Source organism: Oncorhynchus mykiss, chromosome 10 (assembly GCF_013265735.2).
Source record: "Oncorhynchus mykiss isolate Arlee chromosome 10, USDA_OmykA_1.1, whole genome shotgun sequence".
NCBI classification, from domain to species: domain Eukaryota; kingdom Metazoa; phylum Chordata; class Actinopteri; order Salmoniformes; family Salmonidae; genus Oncorhynchus; species Oncorhynchus mykiss.
The window spans coordinates 10,977,707-10,995,078 of NC_048574.1; the positions used below are offsets into that span (position 1 = coordinate 10,977,707).

The 17,372-nt window shown below is 41.3% G+C and overlaps 2 protein-coding genes across 2 annotated transcripts; one reads left to right on the top strand and one right to left on the bottom strand.

Moving 5' to 3' along the window:
• Positions 1-5,917: 5,917 nt before the first annotated feature.
• bnip1b (BCL2 interacting protein 1b) lies at positions 5,918-8,721 on the top strand. Its single transcript, XM_021617447.2, has 6 exons — positions 5,918-6,050; positions 6,266-6,358; positions 6,454-6,545; positions 6,646-6,750; positions 6,989-7,107; positions 7,556-8,721. The coding sequence occupies exons 1-6, from the start codon at positions 5,967-5,969 to the stop codon at positions 7,750-7,752; spliced, it is 690 nt and encodes a 229-aa protein (XP_021473122.1). The 5' UTR covers positions 5,918-5,966; the 3' UTR covers positions 7,753-8,721.
• Positions 8,722-11,082: 2,361 nt separating this feature from the next.
• Positions 11,083-16,087, bottom strand: LOC110533336 (stanniocalcin-2). The gene is made up of 4 exons (XM_021617448.2): positions 15,806-16,087; positions 14,551-14,693; positions 13,490-13,701; positions 11,083-13,351 (listed from the first exon to the last, which is right to left on the bottom strand). Exons 1-4 carry the CDS (start codon positions 15,948-15,950, stop codon positions 12,973-12,975), a joined length of 879 nt encoding a protein of 292 aa, XP_021473123.2. The 5' UTR covers positions 15,951-16,087; the 3' UTR covers positions 11,083-12,972.
• Between the last annotated feature and the right edge of the window lie 1,285 nt (positions 16,088-17,372).

Here is a 17,372-nt window from a genome sequence, read left to right on the forward strand (position 1 = left end):
AGAAACACAACACCTAGACATACAACATAGAATACCCACCCACATCACACCCTGACCAAACTAAAAATAGAAACATACAAAGCAATCTACGGTCAGGGCGTGACATCATGGGTAGGATGGTCATCTGAATCAGGTGTAGCAGCTGGGGTGAAAGAGGAGTGATTACAATAGAGGAAACCAAGTCTAGATTTAACTTTAGCCTGCAGCTTTGATATGTGCTGAGAGAAGGACAGTGTACCATCTAGTCATACTCCCAAGTAGTGGCGGTTCTAGCTTGTATGACTCCCTGGGCTAACTGTCATTTTTATTCAGTCATTTGGAACAACACAAATAAATAATAAACATTTAAAACTATATAAATATTAAAAATATATACGAAAATAAGACTCATAAATATAAAAAAGAAGTCATAAACAAATAGTATATAAATATAAATGAAAAAGATAATTTAATTATTACACTATTACCCTATTGCTAACAAAAAATACACAAATAAAACTAAATTGCACAAATCCTAAATACACAACTATAATAACACACTTATAAAGAAGATGATTATTACACTACTGCACTTCAAACAGGAAACACACAAACTAAATTGCACAACTACAATCTAAACCCTGACCTTTCTTGCCTTCCTTGATGCAAAGTCATCATCATCATAAGAAATCTGCCCAGCAATTGCATGGTTAATACTGATGACAGCAAGGCCACTAAGGTGTTCCTGTGACATGGTGGCCCTCAGGTAGGATTTGATGAGCTTCAGCTTTGAAAAGCTCCTCTCTGCTTCAGCTACGGTCACTGGAAGAGTAAGACAAATTCTGAGAGCAGTTCATAAATTTGGATACATTTCTGAGAGCTCCCTTTCGTGTATAAATATCAGCAGCTCAAACAGGGTTATGGTCTTCTATGGCAAGTCAGGCAAGTTCTTCAGTTCCTGTGCAAGATCTCTGCCATCCAAGTCTGAGTGTTCTTTATAGTGCAGTACCCCCCCCCCCCACACACACACACACGTGCGTGCGCACAAACACACCTGAAGAATCCTGCTGGGTAGAAGTGGAAGCAAATGGGTCTTCATCCTCATCCTCAGGCTCAGACAACATTTGTGAAGACACCTGTGTGGCTGAGGAGGTGGATGGCTCCTCATTCTGAGGTCCCGAGATAATTTCTGAAGAGGCCTGTGTGGCTGAGGAGGTAGATGGCTCTTCATCCTGGCCAGTGCCAGAGGGTGCTCCAAAATATTTCAGAAGTACCCCTGAATTTGCATTGAAATACAGTATTTGAGTCTGACACCCTAAATACATTTGTTGCACAATTAAATATGTCATTATGCACAATTTATCAAACTTTCAGATAGGAACCAAATGAACCATACAACCTTATTGGCTAATTCTAGGCATTAGACACCCCAAAATACTCAATTTATCACAAAAGGTATAAAATATAAGCATGTTATAGACGTATTTTAAGTTAGCCCCCTTACTGAGCTCAGGACCTAGTCAATACCATCACAGAAAACCTTTGTCACCTCAGTGAAAGTTAACCAAATCAATAATGTGCTGGTTAGGTTTTAATCGTTTTGCTGCAGGCTACACACATTATCATGTGAAATGATATCCAATGTTATGTAAGCTAGTTGGACAGAAAACTGAATATTGTCGCCCTTCAGTGGGGAGAACAAGTATTTGATAACCTGCAAAATCAGTGTTTCCTACTTACAAAGCATGTAGAGGTCTGTAATTTTTATCATAGGTACACTTCAACTGTGAGAGACGGAATCTTAAAACAAAAATCCAGAAAATCACATTGTATGATTTTTAAGTAATTAATTTGCATTTTATTGCATGACATAAGTATTTGATACATCAGAAAAGCAGAACTTAATATTTGGTACAGAAACCTGTGTTTGCAATTACAGAGATCATACATTTCCTGTGGTTCTTGACCAGGTTTTCACATACTGCAGCAGGGATTTTGGCCCACTCCTCCATACAGACCTTCTCCAGATCCTTCAGGTTTCGGGGCTGTCGCTAGGCAATACGGACTTTCAACTCCCTCCAAAGATGTTCTATTGGGTTCAGGTCTGGAGACTGGCTAGGCCACTCCAGGACCTTGAGATGCTTCTTACGAAGCCACTCCTTAGTTTCCCTGGCTGTGTGTTTCGGGTCGTTGTCATGCTGGAAGACCCAGCTTCAATGCTTTTACTGAGGAAAGGAGGTTGTTGGCCAAGATATCGCGATACATGGCCCCATCCATCCTCCCCTCAATACGGTGCAGTCGTCCTGTCCCCTTTGCAGAAAAGTATCCCCAAAGAATTATGCGGGGTTGTACTCATCCTTCTTCTTCCTCCAAACATGGCGAGTGAAGTTTAGACCAAAAAGCTCTATTTTTGTTTCATCAGACCACATGACCTTCTCCCATTCCTCCTCTGGATCATCCAGATGGTCATTGGCAAACTTCAGACGGGCCTGGACATGTGCTGGCTTGAGCAGGGGGACCTTGCGTGCGCTGCAGGATTTTTATCCATGACGGCGTAGTGTGTTACTAATGGTTCTTTGAGACTGTGGTCCCAGCTCTCTTCAGGTCATTGACCAGGTCCTGCCGTGTAGTTCTGGGCTGATCCCTCACCTTACTCATGATCATTGATGCCCCACGAGGTGAAATCTTGCATGGAGCCCCAGACCGAGGGTGATTGACCGTCATCTTGACCTTCTTCCATTTTCTAATAATTGCGCCAACAGTTGTTTCCTTCTCACCAAGCTGCTTGCCTATTGTCCTGTAGCCCATCCCAGTCTTGTGCAGGTCTACAATTTTATCCCTAATGTCCTTACACCCTCTCTGGTCTTGGCCATTGTGGAGAGGTTGGAGTCTGTTTGATTGAGTGTGTGAACAGGTGTCTTTTATACAGGTAACGAGTTCAAACAGGTGCAGTTAATACAGGTAATGAGTGGAGAACAGGCGGGCTTCTTAAAGAAAAACTAACAGGTCTGTAAGAGCTGGAATTCTTACTGGTTGGTAGGTGATCAAATACTTATGTCATGCAATAAAATGCAAATTAATTACTTAATCATACAATGTGATTTTCTGGATTTTTGTTTTAGATTCCGTCTCTCACAGTTGTAGGAAGTAGGAAAACCTGCAACATTGGCAGTGTATCAAATACTTGTTCTCCCCACTGGATGTGTAATAGCATAGAAAGCAACATAGGCTAAGTGTTATACTAGTCTATTTCATTAAATGCATAATATTATAGTCATAAAGAGAGGACATAGCTGCATAGCTTTATCTTTCACGAGTTTCTGCTCCTCTTCTTTCCTCTTTTTCCTAAACTGGACACCTGATGGCTTAGACCTTTTCTTATCCATTTTGTGTTGATTTGGCACTCGAGCATCAATACATTACCCATCCCCCAACACTGTCAACCAAGAGTCAAGACTAAACCGATTCACCTTGGTGGTGTGCAGACTGGTTTTATACTATTCTTAAAGATCTCACACAAACCAGAAAAAAATGCAACAACATGTCTGTGAAACTATATATTCACAGTATTATGGATGAATTGTGGTTTATTTGGTAGCATTTCGTAGTGTGACTGATTGACTAATTGCATTAGTACTGTACAAAGTTAGAGGTGCACTATTTGATAGATTCCCCGCTCCCAAGACCTCGGGCTTCCAGTGGGGAGACCTGAGGTCAACCTATCCCCGCCCCCCTCCCCATCTCGTACTTCTGAGTGGGAGACCTTCCCAGGCAGTAGCCTGCGTAGCTCACAAACTAGAACCATGGCGCCCACTCCGACAAGGTTAATTGACCCACAGTCCCACACGGTGACATGATATCATTTACGTGACGTGCAAATGAGCGATAGAAAACTGATCGCGCAAACGTCACCATTCCAAATGTTTTTCTTAGGGCGCCCAGTGCCAACCCCGGCAAGATGCCGCCCTGGGCGGCTGCCCATGTAGCCCATACCTAAATCTGCCACTGCTCCCAAGTACTTGTATGAGGTGACCACCTCAAGCTCTAAACCCTCAGAGGTAGTAATCACACCTGTGGGGAGAGGGGCATTCTTCTTACCAAACCACATGACCTTTGTTTTGGAGGTGTTCAGAACAAGGTTAAAAGTAGAGAAAGCTTGTTGGCCACTAAGAAAGCTTTGCTGTGGAGCATTTAACACACAATCTGGGGAAGGGCTAGCTGAGTATAAGGCTGTATCATCTGCATATAAATGGATGAGACAGCTTCCTACTGCCTGAGCTACGTTGTTGATGTAAATTCAGAAGAGCGTGGGGCCTAGGATTGAGCCTTGGGGGTACTTCCTTGGTGACAGGCAGTGGCTGAGGCAGCAGATTTTCTGACTTTATACCCTGCACTCTTCGAGAGGTAGTTAGCAAACCAGGCCAAAGACCCCTCAGAGACACCAATACTCCTTAGCCGGCCCACAAGAACGGAATGGTTTACCCCCTATCAAAAGTTTTGGCCAAGTCAATAAAATTAGCACATTGCTTAGAATCAAGGGCAATGGTGACATCATTGAGGACCTTAAAGGTGGCAGGGACACATCCATAACCTGAGCAGAAACCCGATTGCATATCCGAGAGAATACTATAGACATCAAGAAAGCCAGTCAATTGATTATTGACAAGTTTTTCCAACACTTTTGATAAACAGGGCAAAATATAAATAGGCCTATAACAGTTAGGATCAGCTTGATCTCCCCCTTTAAATAAAGATGAACCGTGGCTGCCTTCCAAGCAATGGGAACCTCCCCAGAAAGGAGAGACAGGTTAAAAGGTCAGAGATAGGGCTTGGTGATGATAGGGGCAGCAACCTTAAAGAAGAAAGGATCTAAACCATCTGACCCAGATGTTTTTTTGGGGTCAAGTTTAAGGAGCTCCTTCAGCACCTCGGACTAGGTGACTGCCTGCAGGGAGAAACTTTGTAGTGGGGCAGGGGGAAAAGAGGGAGAAGTATTGAGGATAGTCGCATTAGAAGGGGGGGCATATAAGGAAATGTTGGACGGGCAAGGAGGCATGGTTGAGTCAAATAGGAATCCTGACTTAATGAAGTGGTGATTAAAGAGCTCAGCCATGTGATCCTTGTCAGTAACAACCACATTGTCAACATTAAGGGACATGAGAAGCTGAGGAGGAGGGTTTATTCTCCAGGTCTCTAACCGTTTTCCAGAACTTCTTGGGATTAGACCCACAGAGAGAGAACAGGTCCTTAAAGTAACTAACTTTGGCCTTCCGGATAGCCTGAGTGAACTTATTTCTCATTTGCCTGAACGAGAGCCAGTCATCCTGAGTATGTGTGTGCCGAGCCTTTCACCAAATGCAATTCTTGAGGTGGAATAACTCTGTAAGATCACGTTCGAACCAGGGGCTGAACCTGTTTTTAATTCTAATTTTCTTGATGGGGTGTGTTTGTTAACAATAACACTGAAAATATAAAAAAAGAAGGGGATCAAGCTGATTCTATACCATTTTACAGAGGCCAGTTCACAAAGGAATTAAAGTTTTTTAGCAAGTGTCTATGACAAAGCAGGACATGTCGTTTCACTGAGAAACCATTACGAACACAGGCTGTAAAACAGTGATCACTAAGGTCATTACAGAAAACAACACACTGATATCTATCAGGATTAGTCCCGAGTGTGGGAACAAAGATAGTCTGTCCCACGGTTTGGTAAATAAAGTTTGTAGTCAACAAAGCATGCAGGAGCCATGAGGCAAATAGCAAAATGCACAAGAAAAAAAATATTATTCAAATAAGTACTTTTCGTATATAGACTATGCACAGCTGCTTATCCTATATATATATTTAATACGATGTGTTCATGAGTTATATTAATATTGCATATAATGCATTTCCCATTTATATTGAACACCCAATCTTTTCATTGAAAAACGCGCTTCAAATAGCACGCACTTTTTGGATTTGTGGGTTGCCGTACAACAACAGAAATGGCCTCTTCCCAGGATGTCCACGTCCGAATTTGTGGACAAGAAATAATCAAATATGATCTCGAAATTAAAGCTCTCATTCAGGTAGCTATATTTTATCAACTGTTTACATATTTTCTTTGTTCACTTTGTGTCATTTAAATGTGTGATTGGGGGACAAGTCAGTGTACATTTGGCAAACTAATCTAGCTAGCTACTGTAATTGTTGAGAGAAAGCGATGCAATAAACTATTAAACAAATGTGGATTATATTGAATGGTCAGTTAAAGTTTAAAAAGTATGTATCTTATCTTGCTTAGGACATTAGAGAATGTCCGGGGCCACAAAGTGTGTTGATGGATTTCAACTCCGAAGTAAAAGAGAGATTCAATCAGCTACGACTGAGAATCCAGGTATGTAATTCAACGCATTAGTTTAACTTACTTTACATCGCATTCATTGTGATCAGCTAGATAAAACTCTTCTGACCTATACATTCAATTCACAGAATATGGAGCAAATGGCCAAGGAACAAGACAGAGAAACAGAAAAACAAGCCATCTTGAGTGAGACAGAGAGTAATCGTAGACAGATGCTGAGGTATGCGATTGGAATCCAGATTCCTATTTAAAATGTCATTGATCTCACAATTCCTCTTGGAATTCCTTAACTGAATATTTTCTAAATATTCCCTCTACAGTAACCAGACAGCTTGGAGGAAGGCAAACCTGGCATGTAAACTGTCCATTGACAACCTTGAGAAAGATGAGCTGTTGTATGGTGGAGACTCCACTGTGCGACAACGGTGTGTGGTGCTCTTCTCTTCACTCACAGCTGCTTTATTAACCCTCTATTTGTCCAGTTTCTTATTCCTGCAATCCTCATTCTTCACAGCTTTCTTCTGTACTTTTTCAAGAAACGTATTAACGTGCAAGTGGATAAATACCCCGTTGACAGGGTGTCACCTGAGGGTGGGGTGTCACAGGGTGTCACAGAAAGTTGGAATTGCATTGGAATTAATTGCAGTGTGTGTCCCCTCTCAGAAAAGCAACTAAGGAGAGTTTGGTCCAGACATCCGGTGATATCACAGAGAGCCTGATGAGCATCAGTCGTATGATGGCTCAGTCGGTGTCGCAGAGCGAGGAGACCATCGGCACTCTGGGTAAGAGACTACTCATTCGGGAAGGGAGAACAGTCACAAAATGGGTGCCAATGGTTTGGGCTTGCAGACCTATAATAATAATATATGCCATTTTGCAATGTTTTTGATCCAAAGCGACTTAGTCATACTTGCATAAATTTTTACTTATGGGTGGTCCCGGGAATCAAACCTACAACCAAACAAATATAAGATATGATAACTTTGTCCATTTATCTGAAAATGTATGTTGTGATGTTCACATACAAAAATTGCTGGAAAGTGAGCACACAAATATTCACATAGCCTCGTCCCTTTGGCATACTGCCCCTAGTGTCCCTGTTGGTGCTAGGCTTTGTCCACTAGTCTAGAACACTTTGCATTTCCAGCACGCATTGTAATTCATCCCATCAACGCTCTTATTAATCTAGGATAAATGAGTCATTATGTACACATTTTCTCCTGTATGTAGCTACGTCTTCAAGAACAGTCCTGGAAACTGATGAAGAGTTCAAAGCCATGACAGGAACCATACATTTGGGAAGGAAACTGATCTCAAAATATAACAGACGAGAATTGACTGACAAACTACTCATCTTTCTAGCAGTGGCTTTGTTTTTAGCAACTGTCTTGTACATTTTGAAAAAAAGGCTGTTCCCTTTCATTTAGAGAAAATTGTGAGCAATTTCCTGTTCTTAATCTATTTTTGTCCCTTGATATCTGTCCAAAACTGTCTGTAATATAACTACAGTCATGCCTTTCTAACCTTTCAATGAGTTTTTCTTGCCATACAGTCGGACTGTCTACAGAACTGTGTCGGACTGTCTACAGAACTGTGTCGGACTGTCTACAGAACTGTCAGACTATTTTTAAAATGTTATTTAACCTTTATTTAACTAGGCAAGTAAGTTAAGAACAAATTCTTATTTACAATGACAGCCTAGGAACAGTGGGTTAACTGCCTTGTTCAGGGGCAGAACGACAGATGTTTACCTTGTCAGCTCAGAGATTCGATCTAGCAACCTTTCGGTTACTGGCCCAGAACTGTGTCAGACTCTCTTCAGCACTGTGTCAGACTCTCTTCAGCACTGTGTCAGACTCTCTGCAGCACTGTGTCAGACTCTCTGCAGCACTGTGTCAGACTCTCTGCAGCACTGTGTCAGACTCTCTGCAGCACTGTGTCAGACTCTCTGCAGCACTGTGTCAGACTCTCTGCAGCACTGTGTCAGACTCTCTGCAGCACTGTGTCAGACTCTCTGCAGCACTGTGTCAGACTCTCTGCAGCACTGTGTCAGACTCTCTGCAGCACTGTGTCAGACTCTCTGCAGCACTGTGTCAGACTGACATGCATTATCTATCTATACCACAGAGGAATAACCTTGTTTCAGGGCTCATAGCTGGCAGGGGCACTTTTTCAAATATATTTTTTTATCCCATTGCCCTACTTATTCTTACTGTACAGTTTACCTGGAATGTACAAATACAATAAGGAAATGGTTACTGTAGATCTGTATTGCTGATGGAATAGTGTTCCCAAAACACATGAATTTAGCAAATTGTTGTGAGATAGAAGACTACTTATTGTATAAAAGAATCAACCGTTTTACAACATTTTGAATAAACAAATATATTTCTCAAGTCTCTTTAATTATTGCTAGCTAGCCCAAAGATCTGTCTCCACTTTCACATGACATAAGGACAGATATAAATTTACCTCAAAAGTTTAGGTATGGTGTGGCTATTTATGAAGCTTTAGCTACCCAGGCCTACGATATGAAGGCAGTACGCCTTGGCGGTCCAAATAAGTTGAACTTGAGGTGAGGAAGTTTCAGACCTACCAGAGTTACTCCTTTAATACAATGCTTACCTTTATACAAAATGTTCAGAGAAATTAACAAATGATCCTCCTTCTGTATAGCAGATGCAGTAGCCATCTGACATTAAGAAATGCATGTCGGTGTCTTAGCATGCCACTGGCATATCTCCATCTCTCTGGGGTTAGGCCTCAGCTTCTCTTTGTTTATATGTATTTATTAAAATATGAATATCATACAGTAGACAACTAAGCCTGTAGGTCTTTGCATGCAGTGCCCTGATACATTTAGTGCTCAAATCTCTGAGACCTGAACTCTTGAGGTGGACAATTATTGTTTTAGGAATCCCCCCCAAAATAATAGGCTATAAAGTTTTGCATATGCTACACATCGAAACCCTACAAGGAATAGGGTTTTTTGTCATTTGTTATAGGCTGTTTTTAAGGACATGTAAATGTGTCTCATTTGGCAAACATCCCTTGTTTATTGATGGTGCTAGCTGTGTTGGATCTGAATGCGTATGGATGTCCATTAAATTTGTAATTTGTCCAGTATATTAAAAACTTCCCTGTCATGTTGTCCGGCGCCAAATTTTCCTAAAGGAAACTCTGAAATGGCATATTGTTTTTATGAAGATTTTTGAATATTCACATGAAAATCTGTCGCCAATTGGAAGGAAACCTAGCTATAGACACCCTAAAGACTGGCAACTCACTAGTCCAGTGTCACTTTGAATATGCCTAAACATCATGATTCATCATCAGCCTCAAATGTCTGAAAAATAAGCTACCACCCAAACAAGCTTGTAAGAATTGTACTTAATCTCTCCCCTTAAACTTATCTGGAGGTTGATAGAGACAAAAAATATCTATGTAATGTGTCTATCTACGCTGAACACAAATATAAAAGCAGCATGTGAAGTGTTGGTCCCATGTCTCATGAGCTGAAATAGAAGATCCCAGAAAGGTTCCATACGCACAAAAAGCTTCTCTCAAATTTTGTGAACAAAATGTACATACCTGTTAGTGAGCAGTTCTCCTCTGCCAAGATAATCCATCCACCTGACAGGTGTGGCATATCAAGAAGCTGATTAAACAGCATGATCCTTGTGCTGGGGGACAATAAAAGGTCACAACACAATGTCACAGATGTCTCAATTTGAGGGAGCATGCAATTGGCATGCTAACTGTAGTAATGTCTACCAGAGCTGATGCCTCACAACCGCAGACCACGTGTAACCAAACCAGCCCAGGACCTCCACATCCAGCTTCTTCACATGAGGGGGGTATTTGTCTAATAAATCCTTGTGGGTTAAAACGCATTCTTTGAAATTGTTGCGTTACATTTGTTTTTGTTCAGTAGCCAAACAAGAAGACCTGTGACTGGCATAAGGGAATAAGTTGCATTATCATTGACAATCATACACAGAAGAGGTTTGCCCCTTTGAGCAAAACATAATGTAAATATATTTGTTAAACATTTTAAGGGACCACAATAGAAATATGTCCCCAATTTTGTGCAGTCCGAGTCAGTTTAAAAATGTGTATTTAAGACAAATAAAATCAATCCAAACTGTGCAGCGAACAATTGAACGGAAGAGACATGCTACAAAACACCAAAAAGTCTAACATTCAGAAAATGTCAACCAAGCCTTCTATACTGGGTAAACCTACAAGTGTCCGTGTGGTGCAGAGAAACTTGGAAATTGTTGCATGTATTTTATAGAACTATAAATCTGATTAACCCCTAGCTGATCGTAGTGTAATGAAACAGGCTCCAGGGAGAGTTCTCATCTGGGCTGATCGGCAAACCCGCAACCTTCTGGCCCGTAGCGGCAGCGAATGTGCCACAGAAGTCGGGCCGCTGCGGTTATTGATGGTCGTAAACATGAGGCAAGGGGGGGGGGGGGGGGGGGGGGGGGGGGGGGGGGGGTTGAACGAAGTCACTCCTCAGTAAATCTTGAGCTGGCTGAATAGTATCCACTTTGGATTCCTCCTATGTATTACCAGTAGATGGCAGTAAGCAACAGTATTATGGACAGATGGTGTCTATGTACATCTGATTTTGGCAAATTTTACAATATTGCCGCGATACAACTTTTGCGCAACCTGACGTTGATTGTTCTGCACGTCAGTGTCATTTAAGTTACATTTAACAATTTACAGAGTTGACTCAAGCCAACTAGTAGAATTTGTTAGTTTTATTCAACAATATGCTTATAAAATGATTACAATGCATTGTCATAGATTTAAAATGGCAAAGTATCTGAAATGTTTAATGTCCAAAATAACTAAAATGAAAAGTATAAAATGGTAGTTTGCTTGTATCAAGGCCTAACCCTACACCACAAATAAAGGTAATGCATAGCTTAAGAAAAGTCGTCAAAATAAATAAAAGTTAAATACTTAAACATCGAATCAGAGTACAAACAAACTTCGTAAGAAATAAGTTGCTGTATTCAAGTACAGAGTCTGAATGCAGTCATCCATTTGATGACATTTAGCCGATAGTACTGACAGAAGTTGTGTAGAGGGCAGTTGATGCTCATCTTACACATGCACAACTGGACATACCAAAAGAAAATCCACATCATACAAGCCAACTGTACAAAATGAGTGTAAAAAAAAATAAATGTGAGAGACAGCAGAGTGTCTGTTGTATTCATACCAGTTCAATGTCCTCTGAAAGTGTCCAGTATTAAACATCTCTAGAGCTGGCATGACTGGTGAGGTAGGTTACTTGGAGTACTATTGAGGTTACTACTAAAGGACAAGCTAGCTAGTTGGATCAAAAGCTAGTAAAAACATTCAAACTGTCAGATTTGAAAATGTTTGACAAGACATTCTGTGGTCATCCTGTGTGAAATGAAAAATTGCAGTAGACCCTGATACATATAAACGAAGGCCTCCGTGAGAACAGGCCAAGACTCAACATTCCATTTAACTAATACATTTTGATGGGTCTCATTGTTTTGTTATAACACCTGAGGTTTCCTGATGTTTGCCGAGGAGTGAACGCGCATTACCATGTTTCAGAGTTTATGGTTGCGAGATATCTTTTAAATGAGCTTTCCTGATTGTGGTAGAAGGGCCACTTGTCAGCCAAGTTGTTACTTGTGATGAGAAATCACACACACACAAGGCATCATACGGGCCAGTAATGGACTTCTCTTTGCAGAGTTGATGTGACATTGAGTTGTTACGGTTCACTTTTGTACTGCAAATAAAATAGTTTCCGCAGAAACATTGACAGCTTGCGTAAGCACAATTCTCTATTCTCTCCAAGTTTATTTACGGTAGCGCCTAGTATTTAGTTAAAACAAACGCAGTATTGAAACTAGTTGACATAATGTAAAACACAATAGACCGTTTACTTATAAATTTACCTCATCTTCTGGATACCTAGAAAAATAGGACCTAGAGCGAGTCAGCCATCCAAGATGTGGGTTTAATTAAGTCTAAGGTCTCTTTAAAACCTAATTTGTCAAACTATAATTCATAACTGTGTGTATTACCAAGTTCATGTCTAGCTAAACCTGGAATATTGCAGTCACAATTTTGGGAAGAAGTGTAAGACAACTTCCAACCAGTTCCAATAGAGTCCTTGCTGTGACAAACTCTTACATCTTTACTGAACTAACAGATACCTGGATCTGTATACATTGTTTATACTGTAAGATTGATATGCCCATGATTTACTTTTAAAAAGGAATCAAATGAAATAAATGTTACTTTAAAATATGTTTTGAATATCACTTGTAATTAAAACATGGAATTACTGAAAAACAAGGCCTCAAAATCTACATTTGACCAAATATACCCTGTCACCTGTACCATTTAGGAGAGTAGGAATGGAGAAGCATGGTACAAGGTCATTACTCTCCCTTGTTTACAACAGAGGTCGTCTGTAGTAGGGTTGTTTCAGGGGAAGGGGGTCAGAGTCATCTGTAGTGGGGTTGCTTGAGGGGAAAGGGGGTCAGAGGTAGTCTGTAGTAGGGTTGCTTGAGGGGGAAACGTGGGTCAGAGGTTAGGGGCTTATCTGTTGTGTGTTCAGGCTAGGGACCTTGCACTCCGTTTCACCCCTGGATGGCGGTACTGGGTGCTTGACCGGGCACAGCGAGCCCAGGGTCTGTGGCATCATCCAGGGGATTCTGACTGAGACTCTTAGAGGGGTGAAGGCTCCCCTCGTCTCCTAGCTGGTCTGTTCTTGGTTGGTCCTGTTCGGTGTTGGGGAGGGAGAGCTGGCCAGCAGGGGGCAGTGTGCTCCTGCCCTGCAGAGAGGCGGAAGGGACGGTGATGTGTTGGGGGTCATCTGAGCGGCCCAGGGAGCACAGGCTCAGGCTGCCACACAGGGCCCCCCAGTTCAGCTCACACTGCATCCTCACTCGCCGTGCTATAGCCGTCCTCACCTCCTCGCCACAGCCCAGCAGGATGTTCACCAGCTCCACATGAGGCCTGACATAGGAAGAGGAACAATTATATTTCTGAATGCAGATTACTATAGTCATTTAATTTCAGAGCATGTGGACTCTGGACCATTAAAATGTACTACACTGAATGGGTTTAGTATGAAATGGAAGGCTTCATGCCCACCCTTTGGGGAAGAGGTCCTGGAAGTGGATCATCTCCACCATGACGTTGACGTTCTCCCTGACAGCAGAACAAAGGTTGTGTTTGACGTAGCACTCTCTCTGCAGCTGGAACACCATCTCCTTCACCGCCAGGCACTTCCTGCTCACACAGCTGAACCGGTGCCTCAGGCCGTGGGCCATGCACTTCAGGGCATCCTTGATGAAGGACTTCCCCTTTAGAAGTTCAACATAACAAAGGTTGACATCACCTTAGGGCTGGTACAATAGTATAGCTGACAATGGACAATAACCGTGAACTGAAGTTGTAATCATCATATCCTATTACATTTATTTTAGCAGGGGGGGATTAAACTTTATTTTCAAGTAGATATAGTTCACCCAATAGCAGTTTCATTTTAACATGAAGATGCTAAAGTTGGTAATAGTGTCGAGTAGAGTGGCAGTCGAGAGAAGCTTAATTTTCGAAAGTTCCAAGTGGTCAAATCTAGTCGTTTGAGACGGGTGTCTCCAAAGCTGTATTGGGAAGGGGGATACCAAGTCAGTTGCACAATGCTTTCAACCAAAATGTCTTTCACATTTAACCCAGAGAGGTGTGGGGGGGCTGCCTTAAATTGACATCCTCACCCAGGGAGCATTTGTTGTTAGCGGTTAACGGTCTTGCGCAAGGGCAGAACAGCAGATTTTACCACCTTGCTGGCTCGGGAAAGCAAACCAGCGACCTTTTGGTTACTGGCCCAATGCTAGGTATGTTGTAACTAATTTTCTAAGATGCATTAGGAGTTCAAACTTTTTCAGCAATTATGACAATAACGGTGGCAATTTGCTTGACAAATATTCGTAAAACCAAATTTCCATTATCGTCAAAGCTATACATCTGAAGTGGCAATTTCCAAATTGTGTTCTGTAATAACTAATAAGCATAACATGTTTATACAGTTCCATAAAGCATGTAATGTATGTAAGCTGTAGTAGGGCATGGGGATACTGTCACTTTCACCCTCTACGATAGAAACAGTCCTGAGTCACTCACAATCCAGGAGGTTAGGAAGAAGTGGGATATACCTGGGAGTCAAACTTGCCGGCATTGTGCAGAAATGTCATACAGATGTCATGTAGGCCTTGGATTTCACACGAGTTGTTGTTGAAGCATTCGAACATGCCACAGCCCACATCCCCAGCATTCACCAGACAGTGCTGGATCTCCGCTGATGGAGGGAACATGAGGGAGGGCATGTGAAAACTACAAGGGAACAGTAGCTTTTTAATAATAATGCAGAAGTTGACGTGGTGCCAATGTGGTGGTTGCTAGGGGAATGATAAAAAAATCCCTAATTTTTACTGATACTTTCAATAATGATAATGTTCCAAATACAGTAGAGATTTAAAAAAAAAATAATGTCCATGATTTAGTAGCCAATTAAGCAAATAGCTTTTACAATAGGGTTAGACCAGTGATGACTATGAAGATGGAATGCTGGGACCATTCGAGTGCCTGACGCCATGTGGCATTGAATCGGTGATTACATAAACGCAGGGGATAGGCAAAAGTACATGAATGCATTGCTAATAGTGTCACAACGGCTTTGATCGAAAAAATAAAACATGGGCTTCCATTCAATGCATTTGTGCGTAATTGAAGACAAAATGGCAACTTGCGCGTTTAATTTTTTTTTTTTTTTTAAATAAAAAAAAAAAAAAAACAATCAACCCAATAGCAAACATTCAAGTAACCTAGTTAGAAATATGTCGAAACAATATGATCATTCCTTTGTAGTCTACACAACCTACCACCTTGGCAATGTATGTTTCTTAGCTAAACTGCTTATAGGTCATATAGGGTGCAAATAAAATATTCGAAAACATGCAAATGTATCATAACAATGCTACAACTTCTAAAATTGTTATCATATTCCCGCTGGTGTGCCTGCGCCGGGGTAAAAAACAGCTTGCTGTCAGAGCTTGTGTTGGCATCTAAACAGGAAGGTGCTTGGAAAAGAGCTGGCCACTAGGCGTATGGAATTACAGTGAAGTGACAGAACTAGAGATCACTGGGTACCTGCGTAGGAACAGACTATGATAAAACCACATTTCGACCACAGGTGTGTGTGTGGGGGGGGGGGGGGGGGGGGGGGGGGGGAGAGACTAAATAACCCCAAAAGACATGTAATAGAATGATTGATTTTGTGATTTTGGCTCGTGACAGAATGTGAAACTCAGAATTCAAGCAGGGAATCTTTTTCTTTTGAGTTCACCTGTTTAAAAAGTTATAATCCGAATTATTATTTTAAACCTGCAATACACAGTAGCATTCACTTACCTGTGTTTTGCAGTGAGAGTCGTCTTTTCGGCTGGTTCAAATGTTTGTCTTGAGGGATTTCGTGAAATTCGATTGGATCTGTCGCCAATAATTGCTGAAACGCTATTAAAAAGAGCGCTAAAGAAAATGTAAGTAGCATCTCCATTTGCACTATTACGCACTCAAAAAAAAAAACGGAAATTTAGAAAAAATATTACTTTTGAATTAAGTTCAGCTTGGAACCGCGCATTAATGTCGAGAGTGAGTACGGAGAGGGTATGATGCTTCCTATATCTCCCTCAACTCGTGTCAGTTTTGATTAAGTAGCTAAGCAGGTGCTGTCATTCGTGGCTGCCGACCAATCACAGTGGCAAGCATCCACCACCAAGTTTAAAGGGCGTGCGCTCAATTAAATATTCGCCTATCCTGTACTGAATAATTAGAAGCAATTAGTGACATATTACCACAACGCAGTGGTGCATTGATATGTTTTTTTAAATGATTCTCTGTAAGAATACAATGTAAGGGTGGGGTTAGGTTTTTTATTTTGGTTCAACTTCTGAATCATTTGTTGTTATTCACATCTAGTATTTTTTAGTAATTGCTGCTGCTGAGGTGGCATTTGAAAAACACAGAATAAAATGTTAGAATAGTTTGTGCATACCCAAGAGAAATGTACAATAGATGCTTATGGACTGCATGGAGTGACTTGTGGTGAGGTCAGTGTAGTAGTCACTGGCTATTATTAAAGACAGATTTATTCACAAATAAACCTTGATGAAGTCCAAGTTCCCCATACAAAAGATAGTTCCAACAACCAAAGTGACAAAATGTACACCAAATATCAATGTAGGCAAAACACACAAGTGATTTTATTTAACTAGGCAAGTCAGTTAAGAACAAATTCTTATTTTCACTGACGGCCTAGGAACAACTGCCTTGTTCAGGGGCAGAATGGTCAGAATTTGTACCTTGTCAGCTCAGGGATTTGAACTTGCAACCTTTCGTTTACTAGTTCAACACTCTAACCACTAGGCTACCCTGCCACCCTCACATATTTTGTATATGACAAAACTATAGTTTTGGCAAGTCGGTTAGGATATCTACTTTGTGCATGACACAAGTCATTTTTCCAACAATTGTTCACAGACAGATTATTTCACTTATAATTCACTGTATCACAATTCCAGTGGGTCAAGAGTTTACATACACTAAGTTGACGTTCGGTCTCCTAGAGATGAACGTACTTTTGTGCGAAAAGTGCAAATCAATCCCAGAACAACAGCAAAGGACCTTGTGAAGATGCTGGAGGAAACGGGTACAAAAGTATCTAAATCCACAGTAAAACAAGTCCTATATCGACATAACCTGAAAGGCCGCTCAGCAAGGAAGAAGTCACTGCTCCAAAACTGACATAAAAAAGACAGACTACGTTTTGCAACTGCACATGGGGACAACGATCATACTTTTTGGAGAAATGTCCTCTGGTCTGATGAAACAAAAATAGAATGGTTTGGCCATAATAACCATAATTATGTTTGGATGAAAAAGGGGGAGGCTTGCAAGCTCAAGAACACCATCCCGGCAG

Bases quoted from the DNA above. Each gene is read 5' to 3' on its own strand.
- bnip1b (XM_021617447.2), top strand. From the start codon at position 5,967: ATGGCCTCTTCCCAGGATGTCCACGTCCGAATTTGTGGACAAGAAATA. The intron at 6,359-6,453 runs GTATGTAATTCA...TTCAATTCACAG, and splicing joins AGCTACGACTGAGAATCCAG to AATATGGAGCAAATGGCCAA. The intron at 7,108-7,555 runs GTAAGAGACTAC...TCCTGTATGTAG, and splicing joins GGAGACCATCGGCACTCTGG to CTACGTCTTCAAGAACAGTC.
- LOC110533336 (XM_021617448.2), bottom strand. From the start codon at position 15,950: ATGGAGATGCTACTTACATTTTCTTTAGCGCTCTTTTTAATAGCGTTT. The intron at 14,694-15,805 runs GTAAGTGAATGC...TCCCTCCATCAG, and splicing joins ACTCTCACTGCAAAACACAG to CGGAGATCCAGCACTGTCTG. The intron at 13,702-14,550 runs GTATATCCCACT...GAACTTCTAAAG, and splicing joins CCGGCAAGTTTGACTCCCAG to GGGAAGTCCTTCATCAAGGA.